The 21462-nt window shown below is 39.4% G+C and overlaps 1 protein-coding gene and 1 pseudogene across 33 annotated transcripts in view; both read right to left on the reverse strand.

Moving 5' to 3' along the window:
- The window catches only part of MAP4 (microtubule associated protein 4), a 231832-nt gene that overhangs the window by 103766 nt on the left and 106604 nt on the right, over positions 1-21462 (reverse strand). For 32 of the 33 annotated variants that reach the window (XM_074032004.1, XM_074032001.1, XM_074032000.1 and 29 more), the window contains exon 3: positions 18852-18920. In XM_074032004.1, coding sequence (XP_073888105.1) covers positions 18852-18920 — 69 coding nt within the window. Of the gene's footprint in view, positions 1-13709; positions 16099-18851; positions 18921-21462 lie in introns of those variants that run through there. The other variant, XM_065540546.1, reaches the window with a different exon arrangement.
- LOC102139848 (vacuolar protein sorting-associated protein 26A pseudogene) lies at positions 1164-9050 on the reverse strand (annotated as a pseudogene).

The following is a 21462-nucleotide window of genomic DNA, read 5'->3' on the forward strand; positions in this document are numbered from 1 at the left end:
AAAAAAAAAAGGCAGTTTAAGGAAATTCGAGCATTTCAAAGAAAGCACTTTTAAAAATGTATATACATGAAGGTGGCTGGGCATGGTGACTCATACACCTGTAATCCCAGCACTTTGGGAGGCCAAGCGGGTGGATCACCTGAGGTCAGGAGTTCAAGACCAGCCTGGAGAATCCCCGTCTCTACTAAAAATATAAAAATTAGCCGGGCGTGGTGGCACGCACCTGTGGTCCCAGCTACTTGGGAGGCTGAGAGGCAGGAGAATCACTTGAACCTGGGAGGCAGCGGTTGCAGTGAGCCAAGATCACACCATTGCACTCCAGCCTGGGCAAACTGCGATTTTCAAGGAAAAACAAAAAAAAGTGGCCAGGCACGGTCGCTCATGTCTGTAATCCCAGCACTTTGGGAGGCCGAGGCAGGTGGATGACGAGGTCAGGAGATCGAGACCATCCTGGCTAACACAGTGAAACTCGGTCTCTACTAAAAATACAAAAAAAAAAAAAAAAAAAGCCAGGCGTGGTGGTGGGAGCCTATAGTTCCAGCTACTCAGGAGGCTGAGGCAGGAGAATGGCATGAACCCAGGAGGCAGAGCTTGCAGTGAGCCAAGATTGCGCTACTGCACTCCAGCCTGGGTGACAGCATGAGACTCCGTCTCAAAAAAAATTAAAAATAAAAATAAATAAATAAATAAAAAGAAATGTATATACATGAAGACATTTTGCTATATCATGAAATAAATGTAGTGCTGTAAGATAAAGGAAGATGAATGTAAATTGAGTTTTGGCCATTTTTATTTTATTTTTTTTGAGATGGAGTCTTGCTCTGTTGCCCAGGCTGGAGTGCAGCAGTGCGATCTTCGCTCACTGCAACCTCTGCCTCCTGGGTTCAAGCAATTCTCCTGCCTCAGCCTCCCAAGTAACTGGGATTACAGGCACATACCACCATGCCCAGCTAACTTTTTGCATTTTTAGTAGAGATGGAGTTTCATCATGTTGGCCAGGCTAGTCTTGAACTTGGGATCTGAAGTGATCCGCCTGCCTCAGCCTCCCAATGTGCTGGGATTACAGGCGTGAGCCACCGTGCCCAGGCAGAGTTATGGCCATTTTGCCCCTCCACATGCTGCAGTCATCTTTAACCTGTTTAACTTAATCTCAATGATGACAGTTTTGTTTTTCTTTTTCATCGTATTCAGTATATTTCAGGCTATTCAGCAGATGCTTGTGATTCTGGAGGTTCAAATCACTGGTGAAAGTTTATTCTGTTTCCTCAGTTTTACAGGAGCTTTTCTCCATAAAATGATCTGCTACCTAAAGTACCCTCTGTCTTCCTCATCAACAGACACTAAATTCAAAAAGTACCTTACTGAAACTTTTTTGTTCATAACTTTCATTGTTGGAGTTAGGTCATATCCTGCTAACAATAGTCTTATTGGAACTGATTCACCTTTTACTGGTGTACCATCCACTATTTCATATTTGGCAACTGTTTCTCTTTCTGTGGTGGTACTTACTGGGTCCAATTGCTGTGATCTCTTTTTTGATCAGTTGTAACCCCATATATGTTGTATTTTTATTCTTACAAGAAGTAAATTTCTGTAACAGTCACATCCTTTAAATGATACTTCATTATATTCAACTTCTATAGGAAGACAATCTTCAATACCGACTTTCATCAGAATAGCTGGCAAGTTGGTGAACAGTAAGATCACATTCTTTTTACCAAGTCTGTCAGTCTTCTTACTACTACCACTTCAATACATCAAGAGGACATTAGCGCCAATGTAAGATTCTCATGACTTTTCAACTTGTATAAATTCAAAACACAACTTCGGAGTCAGTTCTCCAGGTAAGGCTAGTTCTTTCAGTAGGTTAACAAACTCTTGAATATTACTCTTATCATAGAAAAGTTCAATTTGACGTACAAACTCAATTCTAATGTTTTGGTGCTCTAGCCTCTTTCTAGTCTCTTTCACCTTTCCTGAAACAGATTCTCCACCATAGAGAAGACAGTTTTTTTACTTTGCCATTTTCAGTTTTCACTTCTGCCATTTTCTGTTTCCTTATCATTAAGGACAATATCAATCTCACAAATCAGACCAAAAAAGTTTCCAAAAAACCTCACTGTCAGTGATACTGCCACATCCCCCAATATTTCATTCCTCTTCCCTCAGAACTCCAAGCCCCCAGCTCCCATCACATGACTTTGGCCCTCTGCCGCTGGAACTTCTATTTGAGGACTGATAAACAGCCAGCAGGATGAGCACAGTGGCTCACACCTATAATTCCAGGACATTGGGAGGCTGAGGCCGGAGGATTGCTTGAGCTCAGGAGTTTGAGACTAGCCTGGGCAACCCAGCGAAACCCCGACTCTATTACAAAAACAAACAAACAAACAAAAGCATAGCCAGCAATGGATACAGTGACTATCAGGGCTGAGCATGTCCTCATTCCTCATTTTAGAACAAGGGTAAAAGTTTCACCCTCTGACATAGCTGTATCTTGTTAGGTGGAAACGAGTTGTTTCATTGTTATATGGGAGCTCAAATGTGTGTAAAGTGCGTATGGAAGCTAAGTAGTCAAAATAATAGGCTGTGCAAGAAATCAATATATTGCCTCTCAATTCCAAATCTACCTTTCATTGCCCTGCTTATAATAATGTAAACATTTCTTCCTAGACAGCTGGCATGATGATACTAAGCTTAGTAGAGGGCATGGAAGGAAGGGGTTTCTCTTCCCGGTTCTAGTGTGCTTTTCCATCTTCTTAATTCCATGGTGCTCATCCCAACAAGCTTTAGTGGGCACTCCCATGGACATCTTCCCAGGCAAGTTCCACCAGTGCCTCAAACAGGCTTGCTGGTGACGCCGTAGCATCCCCAAGTACAGCTTCCTGCTTAACTACCTTTGAGGTAGGAAACCAGCAGGACTTAATTTCCTGTCACACCCTGCTGATTGGAACAAGATCTGGCTGAAACCAGCAGATGCTGACAAAAGTAACCACTAGCTGCCCTCATGGTTTATTAGCATACAGACACTCCTACCAGTGCCATGGCAGTTTACAAATGCCATGGCAACAGCCTAGAAGTTACCTTATCTGATTCCAGAAACTTCCAGCCCCTTTTCCTGAAAGTTCTAAATAACCTGCCTCTTAATTAGCATATAATTAATAACAAATATAAACAGCTAGTTAGCAGCCCACAGGCAGCAATTCTGGGCACACTGCCTATATGGGTTACCCCTGCTCAGCAAGAAGCAGTATTGGTTCAATAAAAGTTTCTTTCTCTCACTACTGGCTCACCCTTAAATTCTTTCTTGGCAAAGCCAAGAACCCTCCTGGGTTAAGCCCCAGTTTGGGGGTTTGCTTGCCCTACATCATCACCCTGACCTGCGGCAACTCAGCAAACATCTTTACTACCAAATGGAGACTTCCCCCAAGATATGTAATCAGCTTTGGGGGTGGGGGGCGGGGGGGGCGTACTTTTCCAAATTTGGTATTTCTTTGTATACTCTGCCCCAGCCCTAAGGGTAGTGACTATTCCCTGTATCTGTCATTCCTGTATTCTTTAGAGTTCTCTTTACCTCTATAGTAAATTCTCTGTTCAAATTATGGTGTAGCTTCTGTCTCCTGACTAGACTCTGATCCAAATATTGGCCATTAAAAACAGCATAAATCTACATAATAGGAAAGAGTGAAGAAAAAATGAAAGACGTTTAACCCAAAGAAAATAAATCAGAAGGCACATGTTAATCTCTAAATGTCTAAAAAGCTATCACCTTCCGCAGAACACACTGTATCTCTGTTGCTCAGCACTAACAGCAGCAGAAATAGCAGAATGCCTGTTCGTTTTACACAGAAAAACTGAAGACCAGAAATATTAATTTGTTAAATAGAAAGCAAAATCCTTCAATTAAAACCTCTAAGGAATCTAATGTTAATACTTAAGTTTACAGTTGACACAGTTTTACATCTTCTCATTTCATTTTAAATTGCTGAAAACCCACTGGAGGGCCAGGCTTGCCAGTTTTTTGCAGTGAGAGTCCTAAGTTAATTTTTTCACAAGAAACAAAACAAAAAAACTCTTTCAGTCTGCCTGGAGCTCACTTTTGAAGTTTCACCTCCAGTTTTGTCCTCTAGAAACAGAGTATTTCTGCTTCACAATGGACCGATATGCTCCAGTTACATCCAATTAAAATACTGTTACACAATCAATTAAGTAGGAAAAGGGGCTGATGGTCAAACAGAATGATTCATTAACAAAAGTATATAATGGGTTGAACTGTAAGGACTTTCTATGTGGACATTAATCATCATTCTAATATCTTATATTTAAATATTAACCCCTTCAACGAGGTTGCAAAGCACTGAAAATAATTTCTGTCACTTCAGGCAAACAACTATCTTTATTGAGCTCTCCTTTTACAGAGCAGGAATCTTAGCCTCAAAGAGGGCAAACAACTTGCCTAAGAAATCAAAGTTAGTAGGTGCTCTATCCACAGCTTTCCCAAAATTTAAATAAATTCACGACAGATAACATATTTCCAGAAAGATGTGTACCAATAACCTGGCAAGAATTATTGCAATTGTATCTGGTCTTGTTTTTAAGTTTCTTTTCCCATGTGAAGCCGGAAGCAAATAGATATTAAAGATTATTCATTCAATAGCTACAGAGGATCTACTATCCATCAGACAGTGTTCTAGGTGCTGGGCCACAACAGTGACCAAAACAAAAACCCTGTCCCTCTCATAAAATTTGTTTCTATAATATCTTCTTCTGATGGGGAAAGGCAGATAAGTAAACTATACAAATTATCAGAAAGTGGCATGACAAATGCCACAAAGAAAATTCAAGTAGAACAGTGGGATGAAAAAATAGAAGGGGTGCAATGTTAAAAAAGATAGTTGAGAAGTACTCATTGAGAAAGTGAAGAGTCAATCATGAATATATTAGAGGGAAGAACATTCCAGGCAGAGAAAACATATAGTGCTCAGAGCTCAAGGCAGATGCCCACCTGGCTTGTTCAAGGAACAGTAGCAAGAACACCATGAAGCAAAGTAAGCAAAGGGGTAACTAAGAAAAGATCTGGTCAGAAAGATGACAAGGACATCATAGGGCCTTGTGGTATTTCAAAAGGACTTTGGCTTTTACTTTGAGATGGGAAACCACTGGAGGGTTCTGTGCAAAAGAACAGCATGATCAATGTACAGGACCACTGTAGATGTTTTTAAGAATATGCTGCAGGGAGCAAGCAAATGGAAGCAGACAGACTAATTTGGGGAGTTACTACAGTAGTCAAGGTTAATGATGGTGGTCCAATCAGGGAGGGAGCAGTGGAGGTGGCGAGATGTGGTCAGGTTCCAAACATCTTTTTCTGACAAACTGGGTGTGGGGTGTGAGAGGAACAGAAGAGGACAGGGAAACCAAATGTTTAGCCTGAACAACTAGGACAGAATTTCAATTTAATGAGATAGGGAGGCAGGTGTTTTTTTTCTTCTTTGTTTTGATTTTGGGGTGGGGCAATCATGAATTCAGTTTAAAATATTTCAAATTTGAGATGTCAATTCTACATCCAAATGGAGATTTCAAGCTCGAATTTCAAATTTCCTCAGTTCTCACTCAACCTCCTCATGGAATTTAACCAATATTGTATCTGTTCTTACAAAATGTTCCCTATAACTGCTTAGCATTTAAGCAATGTTTACATATTTGTGCATTTCTCTCTGCAACTGGACAAACCAGAATAAACCCACAAGATACCTAACATATAAAGCATCCCTTTAATCCTGAAGAGATCTGTGACATAAATGATGGTTACTTTGAAATTTTTACTTTAAATAAATGAGCTGCATTTGTTTATTTCTACCATTTTAACAATTTTTACGTGTACAGTTCAGTGGTATTAAGTACATTCACATTGTTGTGCAATCATCATCACCATCCATCTCCAGAACTTTTTCATCTTGCAAATCAGAAACTTTGTACCCATTAAGCAACAACACCTCCATTCCCCGTCTCTCCCAGTCCCTGGGAACCACCATTCTACTTTGTTTCTGTAAATCCGACTACTAAAGGAAATTCATATAAATGGAGTATATTAATTTCTGTAAATTTGACTACTTTAGGTACCACATACAAATTTGTACTTTTGTGACTGGCTTTTTTCATTTAGCACAGTGTCTTCAAGGTTTATTCATGTTGTATCATATCAGAATTTCCTTCCTTTTTAAGGCTAAATAACGTTCCATTATATGAACGTACCACATTTTTGCTTATTCATTCCATGTGTTGACGGGACATTTGGGTTGCTTCCATCTTTTGGCCACTGTGAATAATGCTGCTACAAACATGAGTGTACAAATATCTGTTCAAGTCCCTGATTTCAATTCCTTTGGGCATATATCCAGAAGTTGGGTTGCTGTATCTTACAATAATTCTGTTTTTAATTTTTTGAGGAGCCACCATACTATTTTCCATAGCACTTTTATTTTACATTCCTACCAGCAGTACACAAGGGTTCTGATTTTTCCACATCCTCTTGAAAACTTGCTAATTTCTGTTCTTGTTTTCATACTAGCCATCCTAATGAGTATGAAGTGATATTTTGTTGTGGTTTTGATTTGCATTTCTCTAATGATTAATGATGCTAAGCATCTTTTCATGTGTTTCTTGGCGATTTATGTATCTTTTATGAAGAAATGTTTCTTCAAGTCCTTTGTCTATATTTTTAATTTTGTTCTTGTTGTTGTTGAGCTGTAGGAGTTATTTACATATTCTGGATATTAACTCCTGAGAAGATAAAAGATTTGCAAATATTTTGCCTCCATGGGTTACCTTTTCACTCTACAGAGATAGACAAAAATTTTCAATTTTCATATAGCCTAATTTATCTGTTTTTTCTTTTGTTGTCTGTGTTTGTGGTGTATATCCAAGAAAACACTGCCAAATCCAATGTCATGAAGATTTCCCCCTGTGTTTTCTTCTAAGAAATGTATAGCTTTAGTGCTTTGTTTAGGTCTTTGATCCATTTTAAGTTAATTTTTTAATATAAGATAAGGGTCCAACTTAAAAAAAAGAGAGAGAGAGAGAGGGAGAGATAGGATTTCTCTCTGTCTCCCAGGATGAAGTGCAGTGGTATACTTTACCATAGCTCACTGCAGTCTTGAACTCCTCAGCTCAAAGGATCCTCCTGCCTCAGCTTCCTGAGTAGCTGGGACTACGGGCCTACACTACCACACCAGCTAATTTTTTTTTCTTTTTTTCTTTTTTTTTTGAGACGGAGTCTTGCTCTGTCGCCCAGGCTGAAGTGTAGTGGCACATCTCGGCTCACCGTAAGCTCCACCTCCCGCATTCACGCCATTCTCCTGCCTCAGCCTCCCGAGTAGCTGGGACTACAGGTGCCTGCCACCACGCCAGGCTAACTTTTTGTATTTTTTAGTAGAGATGGGGTTTCATTGTGTTAGCCAGGATGATCTCTGTTTCCTGACCTCGTGATCCGCCCTCCTGGGCCTCCCAAAGTGTTGGGATTACAGGCGTGAGACACCGCACCTGGCCAATTTTTTTTTCTTTTAAGAGATGAGGTCTCCCTATGGTCTTGAACTCCTTGCCTCAAGCAGTCCTCTCACTTGGCCTCCCAAAGCGCTGGGATTATTGGCATAAACCACTGTTCCCAGAAGGATCCAACTTTTTTTATGTGGATATTCAGTTTTCGCCACATCATTTACTGAAAACACTATCTTCTCCCATTGAATGGTCCTGGTACCGTTGTCTAAAATCATCTTACCATGTATAAAAGAGTTTATTTCTGGGCTTTCCATTCCGTTCCTTGATCTATATGTCTCCCTTGAAGTCAATACAACACAGTTTTGATTATTATAGCATTTTAGTAAGTTTTGAAAATCAACAAATGAGACTTCCAACTTTGTTCTTTTTCAAGATTGTTTTGGCTATTCATGAGGGCTCTTTGAGATTCCAAATGGATTTTTCTATTTCTGCAAAAAACACTGTTGACATTTTGAGGAAAAAAGATCATCTTTTAAAAACACATTTAGCGCTGGGCGCGGTGGCTCACGCCTGTAATCCCAGCACTTTGGGAGGCCAAGGCGGGCAGATCACCTGAGGTCGGGAGTTCGAAATCAGTCTGACCAACATGGAGAAACCCCATCTCTACTAAAAACACAAAATTAGCCGGGCGTGGTGGCACATGCCTGTAATCCCAGCTACTTGGGAAGCTGAGGCAGGAGAATTGCTTTAACCCAGAGGTGGAGGTTGCAGTGAGCCGAGATTGCATCATTGCACTCCAGCCTGGGCGACAGAGTAGGACTCCATCACAAAAAAACAAAACAAAACAAAAAACACATTTAGGCTGGGTACAGTGGCTTATGCCTATAATCCCAGCACTTTGGGAGGCCAAGATGGGCAGATCACTTGAGGTCAGGAGTTTGAGACCAGCCTGGTCAACATGGTAAAATGCTGTCTCTACTGAAAATACAAAAATTAGATGGGCATGGTGGCAGGCACCTGTAATCTCAGCTACTCGGCAGGCTGAGGCAAGAGAATCACTTGAACCCGGAAGGTAGAAGCTGCAGTGAGCCAAGATCATACCACTGCACTCCAGCCTGGGCAACAAAGCAAGACTCCTTCTCAAAAATAATAAAAATAAAATAAAATAAAATAAAATAAAATAAAATAAAATAACACATTTAGGCCGGGCACAGTGACTGACACCTGTAATCCCAGTACTTTGGGAGGCCGAGGTGGGAAGAACGCTTGAAGCAAAGAGTTCAAGACCATCCTGGGCAAAAAAGCAAGACCCTGTCTTTACAAAAGATTTTAAAAATTAGCCAGGCATGGTGGTGTGCACCTGCAGTCCTAGCTACTTGGGAAACTGAGACGGGAGGATTACTTGAACCCAGAGTTCCAGGCCACCATGATCACACCACTGCACTCCAGCCTGGGTGACAGAGTGAGACCCTGCCTCAAAACAGAAAAACACTTTAAATCATCCTACCAGTGACCGACATTTCAACTGCTGCTTTCGTGGCCCCTAGAGGCTTCATAGTTGTAGCAATCATTTGTGTGTATCTTTCTTATCCACAATAGTAGCATTTTTTGCAAGGAATTTATCCTTGAGAAATGTAAAAAGCATGTAAAATTGAAACATAATAGAACTTGAACAAGCAACAGACTATTCAATAATAATTGTTGGATACTGCAATACCTCACTTTCACTAATGGATAGAACAACAAGACAGAATACCAATGGGGAAAGAGAAGACCTATATAACTCTATACACCAACTTGATCTAACAGACATCTTACAGAACATTCCACCCCCATCAAGAGCAGAATATACAGTCCTCTTCAGGACAGACCATATGTTAGGCCAGAAAACAAATCTCAATATATTGAAAGGGATTGAAAGAATACAAATTATGTTCTCCAACCACAATGGGATGAAATTAGAAAGTAAACAGAAGATTGGGGAATACACAAATATGCAGAAATTAACACACTCCTAAATAATCAACACATCAAAGAAATCACAAAAGAAATTAGAAAATACTTTCAGATGAATGAAAATGAAAATACAACGTATCAAATCTTAAGAGGTACAGCTAAAACAATAAGAGGGAAATGTATAGCCATAAACACCTATATTAAAAGAATAAAATAAAATAAAAATCACCAATCACTAACATAACCTTCTACCTAAGGAAACTAGAAAAATAGCAAATTAAACTCAAATTAGGCAGAAGAAAGGAAATAAAAAAGATTAAAGTGGAAATAAAGGAAACAGAGGAGAGAAAATAGAGAAAACTCACCAAAACTGAAAGTTGGTTTTTCAAAAGATGAAAAAAAATGACAAACCTTTAACTACATTTATTAAGAAAAAAGGATTCAAACTACTAAAACCAGAAATAAAAAGGAGATACCACTATGAATCTTACAGGAATAAAAAAGGTTTATAAGGGAATACTAAGAACTGTAGGCAAACAAATTACATAACCTAGATGAAATGAACAAATTTCTAGAAACATAAAAACTACTAAAACTAACTCAAGAAGAAAACATTTGGGTGGAAAATTCCAAAACTAACATCTGTGGCTATTTCTACAGTTTCCAACAATGCAGCTCAAGAATTAGCACCTGGCTGGGCGCAGTGGCTCACGCCTGTAATCCCAGCACTTTGGGAGGCCAAGGCAGGTGGATCACCTGAGGTCAGGAGTTCAAGAACAGTCTGGCCAACACGCTGAAACCCCATCTCTACTAAAAATACAAAAATTAGCCAGACATGGTGGCAGGAACCTGTAATCCCAGCTACTTGGGAGGCTAAGGAAAGAGAATCATGAGCCCTGGAGGTGGAGGTTGCAGTAAGCCGAAGGTTGCAGTGAGCCGAGATCACGCCATTGCACTCCAGCCTGGGCAATGAGAGCGAAACTGTCTCGTGGGGCTCAGGGAGAGAGAGAAAAAAAGGATTAGTACCATAATAGATGGAGTTCCTTCAAATTTCCTCTACAGTGTTGAAGGATCTCATCCTCTATGATAAGTCATAAGCAGACAAATCTTACGTTGAGAATCTTGCTTTGAATTAACTAACCTCCTGGTTAATTAAGATACTTCTTGTGCCCCCACCTCATACTGTTAAGTTAACCATTTATTCTAGCTATTGCTGCAGCATCCAGCTGCACATAGGTGTGATTTGACAGCACTCTGTATCAACCAAACCAGAGTTTTCTGTCCTACAACTTCTCTGACACCAAGAGACAAGACATCTGCAGCCTGGCACTGCACACGTGCAAATCCAGAAGTACAAGAGTGTTAAGCCCAGGAGGCGGAGCTTGCAGTGAGCCGAGAGCGCGCCACTGCACTCCAGCCTGGGTGACAGAGCAAGACTCCGTCTCAAAAAAAAGAAGAGTGTTAAGCAATGAGAGATGGTAAATGGTGAATAAACGTTATCCAATTCTATAACGGAGATACTCAGGTAGAGAACACGGAGAGGCATTCTACACAGGTCCTCAAAAGACCCCAAAAGAATTAAGCCCACTTTGCCCACAGTAGTGACTAGGTTAGTAGCCACACTTCACTGTATTGTCTTTTCCTCTAATTTCACTTTTCCTGGTATCCCACTCTTGTGCCCTGGGGCCACTTCCCAAAATAAACTACCTACATGCAAAGCCCTTGCCTCAGTGTGGATTTTCTCTCAGTAGCTAGAACTTGAGACAGGTTTTTAAAAAAGCCTTTAAAGGCCGGGCACGGTGGCTCATGCCTGTAATTCCAGCACTTTGGGAGGCCGAGGCAGGCAGATCACCTGAGGTTGGGAGTTTGAGACCAGCCTGACCAACATGGAGAAACTCCAACTCTACTAAAAATACAAAATTAGCCAGGTGTGGTGGCATATGCCTGTAAGCAGAGATTGCGCCATTGCACTGCACTCCAGCCTGGGGAACAAGAGTGAAACTGCATCTCAAAAAAGACCCAAAAAAACAAAAAACATCAGAAGGCTGGGCACGGTGGCTCACACCTACAATCCCAGCACTTTGGGAGGCTGAGGCAGGTGGATCACCTGAGGTCAGGGGTTCGAGACCAGCTTGGCCAACATGGTGAAACCCCATCTCACTAAAAATACAAAAAATTAGCTGGGCTTGGTGGCAGGAGCCTGTAATCCCAGCTACAGCTACTTGGGAGGCTGAGGCAGGAGAATCGCTTAAACTTGGGAGGCGGAGGTTGCAGTGAGCTAAGATTGTGCCATTGCATTCAAACCTGGGCAACAAGAGCAAAACTTCGTCTCAAAAACAAAAACAAACAAAAAAAAATCAGAATTATATTTTCACTTAAAGCTCAAGAAGAAGCTATTTTGTCTTATTCAATACAAAACCCCAAAAGAAATTGAAATAACATGACTTAGAGTATAATTAAATGCTTGGCTTAGAAAAGGATTCTAGTCCATGAGCTGTTTCAGCGGAGTCCTAAACACCCTAGAAGCAAATGTAACATCTTGTATATGGGTATATGTGGACTTTTCTGAAGAGAAATTCTGCATTTGTATTAGAAAACCATGAACCAAAGAAACTTTAAGAAACATTAGATGCTGTTGATTTACTGATGTGTCTCCAGCATGCAACGCATTATCTGGAAAATGAAAGAAAAGAAATAAAGCTTTGTTCCAGGAATTTGGTGGAGTTGGGATGGATGTCTTGCTATGTCTATACACAGCAACAATAACGTGCAGCTTATGTTTGGGTTCCACTTGTGAGTTATGACAATTTATGGCATGGCTCCAACAGCCGTTCAGAAACTAACACACCATAGATTTATGTATCTGTTAATATTTCACATTTTTGGTGCTTTTGCATTTTTCTGATGCTAAATCCTTTGCATCCTACCAGATGAGATAGTGATGAAGCACACGGAATACCTTCTGTGTCATGACATTCTTAAAAAGTAGTTTTACTGTTTCACTGCTGGCATGACTTTACACATGCAAACAGTTATCACAATAATAAACCATTTACGCACTCTAATTACAATGAAAACAACCAGTAACACTGCCATTTGTACAGCACTTAGTGCAATGTGTCTAGCCCCAACCACTGTAAATAAGAGTAATTTACCTCCATGGTCGCACAGAGCTTTATCCCACAAATAATTTGTAGTTAAGTCTTGTTAAACCTTCACTGTAATAGAAACGGCATCAACATAAAATTGAGGATAATCCAGTATTACATATGATTTAGGAATGAAACTAACATTCTGTGCCTGCCTGACCAGTCCTGTGTCTTTGCCTAGAACACCCTCTAGCCTCCCACCATATTATCATAAGGAGGAAGAATCCAAATGAAGCCAGGTTTCACCTCTCATCAGGGATGAGTACAATAACATAATTCAAGAATTGCTTCAATTACCAAAAGCTTTAATCCTAGGGCATGTATAATAAAGTTAATGGTCAATTATTCCTTACAGTATTTAAAATCTGTGCTTTAAACCTGAGAACAGATTACTGAGCTGTTTTAACAAAAAGGAAATCTAAAAACATTAAATTAAGTGTTCTTAACAAAAATGTCTGCCAAGCTTAAAAAGTTCCTTAGGCTATGCAAATTACTTAGACATAAAATATTTTTAATGTCTTAATTCAGTCAACATATTGTACTTGCAACCCTACTGTAAACAAACACTAACCCAGAATGGCTAGGGAACTGGGAATTTTGTTGAATTCTTCCCAGATACTGCATACCGGGTTATCAAATAATAAAGTTACCAACCTAAATGTTACTGAATGTAGCAAATTTTATTTGATAATTCAGGAAGCACTTTGGAAGACTGTGAATGTGAATTTTAACTGCACTAAACTAAATGTAGTGTTAGAAATTAACAAATGTAGTATTAGAAAGCATCTAACAACAACTGATATACCATGGAAGCTTCCTTTTGGAGTAACTTCTTAATACCTTTCTGTCAAGTGACTTTCTCACAAAATGACATTAAATATCAGTAGTCATTTGAACTTAACTTTTATAATTCTGGATAAAAGAGAGTTTACAATGACTACCAAAAATCATAAGTGAAAATGCTTGACAAAAACTTAAAAGTCCATACAATTAATCTGGGTAGGATTAGAAGCTATATTAGACCTAGAACTTGGGCCTCAAGTCTTTACCCAACTTGTGTTTTAGTAACATTATATTTCAATAATTATGACCCCAACCAAATCCAGTCCATAAGGTGTTAATGTAAGATGTTTATTAGTGGAATTTATTTAGTACAGTAATCACATTAAAAGTCCCGATATACAAACTGTTGAAGTCTAAAGTCACAAAAAATACAAACTTAGGTATACGAATGAAGTTATAAAAACATTTAAAAACAAAGTTCTATATCTTCAACATTAGGCCAAAAAAGGAAAAAAAAAAAAAAGAGAGAGAAAGAGAAAGAAGTCATATGAAAATCATCACATTTCAACAAAGCAGCCCTGACCAATCCGGCTGCCTCGCCATTGAGATACTGGACCACTTGGGTGTGACCACTATGGCAATACAGCATTTCATTATGGGACTGGCTACTCTGTATGAAACTATATGTGAAACATAAAAATTCTTTCTTTCAAAATGAAACGTCCAAGTGAAACGAACAGAGCTAATATATACCAAATTTTAGCTGGCTATTAGAAAATTTCAACAATTCTGTAAGTTCAAAAAGGAAACATATTTGAAAAAAACAAATTTCAAACAAAAATAAGCATAACCAAATGGAAATAAAAGAGTAAATCAATGTCAATCATGAAGTGTGAGTGTACACAACGGGGTCATACCCAGACTTCTCCACCCATAACTTAGACAGCTACAGGGACTGGTTCCGAGCAATAGAAAGATGTCAAACATGATTTTTAAAAATAATTACTACCAGTTTTGAAAAGTTCCCTGGCAAAAGAAACCCAAAAATCAACTTAATAAGTAACTGTACACCAAAGGGAAAGGGTTGTTTTATTTGATGGTATATTCTCTATGGCAAGACAGTTTTAATGTTTTATCAACTGCAAAGAAGATAAGCATAACCTCTTTCCTTTAAAACATATCACCCTCACGTGTCTTCTGTCCAGAATCCATAGAATAAATTTTTGTCAGAGAATCCAGCCCTGTGACCAGATCGCTGTAGAAGAGGGAATGCTTCCTAAATTTCAGAAGTCGCTGCAGGGATTCAGTTTAAACTTTCATGATATTCTAATCTTACCATCTCAAAAGTAGTTTTGTATCAGGGGATCTAAAACAATGTACATCTGGCCAGGCACAGTGTCTCACACCTGTAATTCCAGCACTTTGGGTGGCCAAGGCAGGTGGATCACTTGGGATCAGGAGTTCGAGACCAGCCTCGCAACACTAAAAATACAAAAATTAGCCGGTGTGGTGGCACACGCCTGTAATCCCAGCTACTTGGGAGGCTGAGGCAGGAGAACCACTGGAATCTGGGAGGCAGAGGTTGCAGTAAGCCAAGATCACGCCACCACACTCCAGCCTAGGCGACAGAGTGAGACCCTATCTCAAAAACAAAAAACAATGTATATCTCAAAATCTTTCTCAGAACATGGTGCCAATTATTTCTTTTAAGCTGAAATAATTTTTACCTTGGGGGTTATAAGAACCTTCATAATCAGTAAGACGATAGAAAACTTTAAAGTATTTCAGATCTTAAACTAGAATTCCTCTAAGATTTCAAAACATGGTCCATATTTTATGTTATATTTCTATAAATACAATCAAAACTTACCATTGTACAGTACTAATCTCGACTGGTTCTAGATTTAAGCAATTAGTTTGAAAAAATTAGGAATGGGAATAAGAAAAAATTAGGAATGAGAATAAGAAAGTCCTTTTGAAACAATCCTTAGATAGAGTCCATCTCCCAAAAAAAAAAAAAAATTTGGTCCAACTTGCAAATAATAAAGGATGATTTAATTTGGAAAAATACTCAAGAGTAGCTCTGAGTAATCCTAAATTTAAAAACTTAAAATTAAAATATCTATCATTACTCAGATTTTAGTAAGGTGGAGAGAAAGATAGGTAGCCTATAAGATTAACCTTCCCTAAAAGCAAGCTCAGAGGAAAAGAGGAGGGAGGAGAAAAGGAAATTCACTGCAGTACTGGTGGCCTCAACCCCTTTATGAAAACACATGTTCTCATTTGGTGTTACACTATTCTGATTTATGTTGAAGATTTGAAAACCAAAGGAAAAAGGTCAACTAAAAATATTTAAAGGAAAAAAATGTGAGAATGAATCAAATGATAAAATCATGAAGAAAACAAAAAATAAAAGACATCAGATAACCTTCGTAAAAATTACTAAAATTAAAAAGAATTCATTCTGCACTTTGTGTTCACAAAGGGAAATGAGGCTCCATCAAACCCTGCAGAGCACAAGAGGAAGCAGGTTGTTTGCTCAGGCATCAGCAGAAATAGGCCCCGAAGAACTACCCTCAGTTTCTTCTACATCGTGTCCAGGAAGGAAAAGCAAAGCTCTGCAAAATGCTGAAGGTTTTAGAAGTATAACGGTGCTTAGGAAAGATCACTGGTCTGGTGTTGCAGTAGCCCCAGTGTTGAGAGACACGCTAGGCTTCTAGGAGGAGAAAAATAGAGAGGGAGGAAGAAGTAGGAAGGGGAAGGAAAGGGTGGAAAAGCACAGGTCATTAGTAAACAGCAAGTTCAATATCACAAGATGCTCATAAACCCAAGCTATTAATGAAGCTGGTTTGCTCTCGGGACTATAGATTACATTCTGAAGGAAACAGAAATGGGAATTTTCAAAATGGCATTGAGTTAGATGTTCCAGGTAGTGATGGCCAAATTAGAATGAAGTTACCACATGCTCCAAAAACATGCACTGTCATCCCCTCCCTCCACCTTCCCTCCCCCAATAAAACATGCATATTTTCAGTAAAGTATCTTTTTTTTTTTTTTTTTGAGACGGAGTCTTGCTCTGTTGACCAGGCTGGAGTACAGTGGTACGATCTCAGCTCACTGCAACCTCTGCCTCCCAGGTTCAAGCCATTCTTCTGCCTCAGCCTCCCAAGTAGCTGGGACTACAGGCACGTGCCACCACGTCCAGCTAATTTTTGTATTTTTAGTAGAGATGGGGTTTCACCATATTGGCCGGGCTGGTCTCAAACTTCCAACCTCAGGTGATCCACTCGCCTCGGTCTCCCAAAAGTGCTGGGATTACAGGTGTGAGCCATCACGCCCAGCCAAGTATCTATTTATTTTTATTTATTTTTATTTTTTTTAATTTTTAAATTATTTTATTTTGAGACAGAGTTTCGCTCTTGTTGTCCAGGCTGGAGTGCAATGGCGTGATCTCGGCTCACTGCAACCTCCGCCTCCTGGGTTCAGTGATTCTCCTGCCTCAGCCTCCCGAGTAGCTGGGATTACAGGCATGTGCCACAACGCCCGGCTAATTTTGTATTTTTAGTAGAGACGGGGTTTCTCCATGTTGGTCAGGCTGGTCTTGAACTCCCAACCTCAGGTGATCCACCCGCCTCGGCCTCCCAAAGTGCTGGGATTACAGGCATGAGCCACTGTGCCCGGCCTCAAGTATTTATTTTAATACAGTTAAGTGGTTAAATTCAGAACTCAAACAACCCAGGTGTGCAAACTATATGCTACCTAAGGGCAGAGAGGTATCCAAGAACAGAACGACCTACTCTCATAATGTCATGGGCAGTTCATAAAGAGCCAGGTTCTTTTTTGTCACAAGGGAATCCTGAAACAGTGAGGGCCAGGATACAGTTTTTACTCTTCTATTCTGTACTACTAAGACCTGGCAGCGGTAAGCACCTGCTACACAGAGTATGAGTCTCTTCTGGTCAGGCGTGACTTCCTACTGGAGAAGAAATCTACTCTTGTTTTTGTAGTTGTTTCCTTCCTGGATGAAAATGGCATCCAGTCTTTCAACTGCCTAATCAAATCAATCCCCTCCAGCCTTTCCTTACCCTGGTTAACTGTTTCCTGGTTAAAGAAAGCTGAATTTACTCATTTTTTAAAAGTTCATGTTCAGACTTCTCCTTTAATCATGGGGATATTTGCATAAATGTTTTCTTAAAAACCACATCACATAGATGACTGCTTTCAAAGCAGACACAGAAAGTCAATACTACATTTGACTGAGATTATCAAAGAAATACAAAAACATCAATTCACAAAACTGGAAGATAAAGTGGCATTTCTGGTTGTTTCTAGCTTCTATAGTAAAGAATTCCTAATTTATTAAGTTGCTAATAAGGATGTAAATGTCACTTGGTAAACATTCACAACAAAAAGAACTTGGTCATCAAAAAATCAACTTTCCTATGGTCACAGAATAAAGAGTAAATCCTAGAATAGCTGCTATTGCTAACAGAAGGCTTTCTGGAAGCCTTATAGAAATCCTGTGGTGGCTCACAGAAGGGCTTCTCATAGCTGAGGTATGCATATAAGAGAAATACAGAAATACGACAAATCTAGTAACTACCTCCAATGCAATAATATGAATCAAATGTATGGCCCAGTTAAGAGCACACTTGTAGGAAACAATGGGATTGATCATTAGAAGTCAACTCATTTGGGTTAGCAGTGTTGGCCTGATCACAACTGCAAAGTAAATGCAGGTACTTATGAAATAAATGTACAAAGTAAATGCCTATTTATGAAAATAAATAGGCAACTCTCACGTCAGCTACTTAAGAAAATATTTATATCGTATATCCCTGGGACTCCTGCTACTGCTTTGAGAATTTTGCTCACTACAAAGACATTGGGGCAGGGGGTTCGTGCTGGTTATGAGACAGGAACCCCAGGAACTCAGTGCTAACTGAAAAAATATCAAAACCCTAGTAAAGAGCTAAGAGTTTAGTTAGAAGTAAATTTCAAAAGCAACAGTTAAGGGAAAGATAAAGGAAACACACTGGGGGCAAAATTAGTAACTCCTAATTTGTTGCTCATTGGCTTCCTAACATTGAACTGTAGAAAGCTAAATGTAATGTGATTCAGGGAAGAGATCTGCTGTTTTAAAGAGTTGTAGTGGCCAAATTCCTCCCATGTAACATATTTTGGTGATTATTATTCTGCATCTACAAAAGTATTTTAAGGTTGATCCAGTTTTGTGTGGTACAGCTCCAAAAAATATTCAAAAAATATCAAAGGAAACTCATTATTCTCCTTCCATTGTTGGAGATTTTACATGGCAATGTCTTGGGTTTAAATGCATCCAACAAGAACACTACCACCCTCAGAAATAATTCATATGCTTCCATTAATAATGCTCTTCAAAGGAGATTATCAAGGTGTTCATTGTAAGTGCATCACCTACACATTTGGAGAATCCTGGGAATCACTTACCTGTAGTATCGCTCCCTTCTATTCCATGACCACCATTGGCTAGCAGTGTTGGTTTAGAAGATGGAGTATCTGCAACAATGACAAATAATTACCCATTGTGACAGACAGAAAAATGAAAAACAGATTCAACTACTGTCTTATTACTGGAGTTTTTCTCACTCTTTGTAGCATTAGGTTAAAGCAATTAAAAACTGTTCAAAATTTAAAGATTTAATAAAAGGAAACCCAGAAACAGAACAGAGCAGAATCATTAATTCCTAGGGCACCCAAGCTCTTCTAAGTACCAGTTCCACAGGAGAGCCCTTCATAATAGCAAGTCTAAATCTTTTTCATTCTGCAAATTGTCAAAGATTACCATTAAATTCAGTAAAACCATCATGGAGCAACACAAGTTTAGTATCAGCAATTCAAATCCAAATCAAACGCTCCAAGAATATGAGGGCATTTGTTTTATTATTATTTTTGAGATGGGGTTTTGCTCTTGTCACCCAGGCTGGAGTGCCGTAGTGTGATCTCGGCTCACTGCAACCTCCGCCTTCTGGGTTCAAGCGATTCTCCTGCCTCAGCCTCCCGAGTAGCTGGGATTGCAGGCACCTGCCACCATGCCCAGCTAATTTTTGTATTTTTAGTAGAAATGGGGTTTCACCATGTTGGCCAGGCTGGGCTCAAACTCCTGACCTCAGGTTATTCACTGCTTTGGCCTCCCAAAGTGCTGGGATTACAGGTGTGAGCCACTATGCCCGGCTGAGGCCATTTATTAATTACTTATTAATTCCCACACAGGAAATCCAGGGTACCATCATTGCTTCTGGATGAGGACTGCATCAGCTGGAGGTAACCAGATGTACTTCTGGAAGCAGAGGACTCCTTTTTTTTTTTTTTTTAAAGGAAATTAGTTGTATCTCATTCCCTAATGACTAAGGATGTTGAGCATCTTTTCATGTGTTTCTCTGCCATCCCTTTGTCTTCTTTGGTGACTTGAATGGTCAAAATTTTTGACTATTTTAAAATTGAACTGTTTATTTTCCTACTATTGAATTTTGAAAATTCTTTATGTATTCCAAATGTCAGTCCTTTATCAGATAAATTTTGTAAAAATTTCTTCCCTGTATTTAACTTACACTGTATTTTCATTTACTTAACTGTGTCTTTAAAATAGCAAAAGTTTTTAATTTTCATGAAGTAGCTCACAGGATTTTTTTCCCCACATTTTCCTCTAGAAGTCTCATAGTTTTCATATTTACATTTCACATTGAGGTCTATGGTACATTTGGAGTGAAATTTTGTATATGGTATAATGATGTGGGTCTAAGTTTCTATTCCTGTACATTGACACCTAATTATTATAGAATCATTTGTTGAAAAAGTCATCTGTATTCTATCAAATTGCCTTTGCACCTTTGTAAAAAAAATCAACTGACCATATTACATTTGGGTTTATTTCTGGGCTGTGCTGTTCCATCAATTTATAAGTCTATCCATTTTGCCAATACCATCCTGTCTTGATTACTGTATTTGTCTTGAGAGGCAGTCTCTCTCTGTCGCCCAGCCTGGAGTGCAGTGGCGCGATCTTGGCGCACTGCAACCTCCACCTCCTGGGTTCAAGAGATTCTCCTGCCTCAGCCTCCCCAAGTAGCTGAGATTACAGGCATGTGCCACCACGTCCAGCTAATTTTTTTTGTATTTTTTGTAGAGACGGGGTTTCACTATGTTGGCCAGCTGGTCTCGAACTCTTGACCTCAGGTGATCCGCCTGCCTCAGCCTCCCAAAGTGCTGAGATTACAGGCATGAGACACCATGCCCAGCCATAAGTCTTAAAAATAAGGTAATATGAGCCCTCCAACTTGGGTCTTTTCCAAAAATGTTTTTGTTTGTTTTGTTTTGTTTTGTTTTTGAGACAGGGTCTCATTCTGTCACTCAGGCTGGAGTGCAGTAGTGCAATCGAGGCTCACTGAAGCCTCGACCTCTCAGGCTCAAGCGATCCTCCCACCTCAGCCTCCCAAGTAGCTGGGCCCAAAGGTGCATGCTACCACGCCTGCCTAATTTTTCATTATTATTATTTTTTGGAAAAACGGGGTCTCCCTATGTTTCCCAGATTGGTCTCAAACTCCTGACCTCAAGCAAACCTCCCACCTTGGCCTCCCAAAGTATTAGTATTATAGGCATGAGTCACTGCGCCTGGCTTTGTTTTGTTTCTTTGCTTTTCCATATAAATTTTAGAATCAGTTTTTGATTTATACTAAAATTCTTGATGGGATCTTACATGCAATTGCATATAAGACTATATAGATCAATTTGGGGATGTACAACTTTTTCTTAAAGTCTCTGACTATATCTAACATTTTAGCAACCAGCCTAGCTCTGCAGTTACCTTGCTGACCCAAGAATTTAGAGATATTATTCCTAAGACAATAAGTAAATATCTATAATATATGCTGCTAAAATAAAAAATGCAAGATTTTACTTTGGAAGACCACAAACATGCTGTCCAACCCCTTAGTCCTCATAAATACAAGGCAGAAATCTTTCACACAAGCTTCTCATTGAAAAGATCATTCATTCTGTTACTTAAGAGGAATGGCCAAAGAGAACAATCTAAAAGAACAAGACA

This window comes from Macaca fascicularis, chromosome 2, assembly GCF_037993035.2.
Source record: "Macaca fascicularis isolate 582-1 chromosome 2, T2T-MFA8v1.1".
In the NCBI taxonomy this organism is placed as follows: domain Eukaryota; kingdom Metazoa; phylum Chordata; class Mammalia; order Primates; family Cercopithecidae; genus Macaca; species Macaca fascicularis.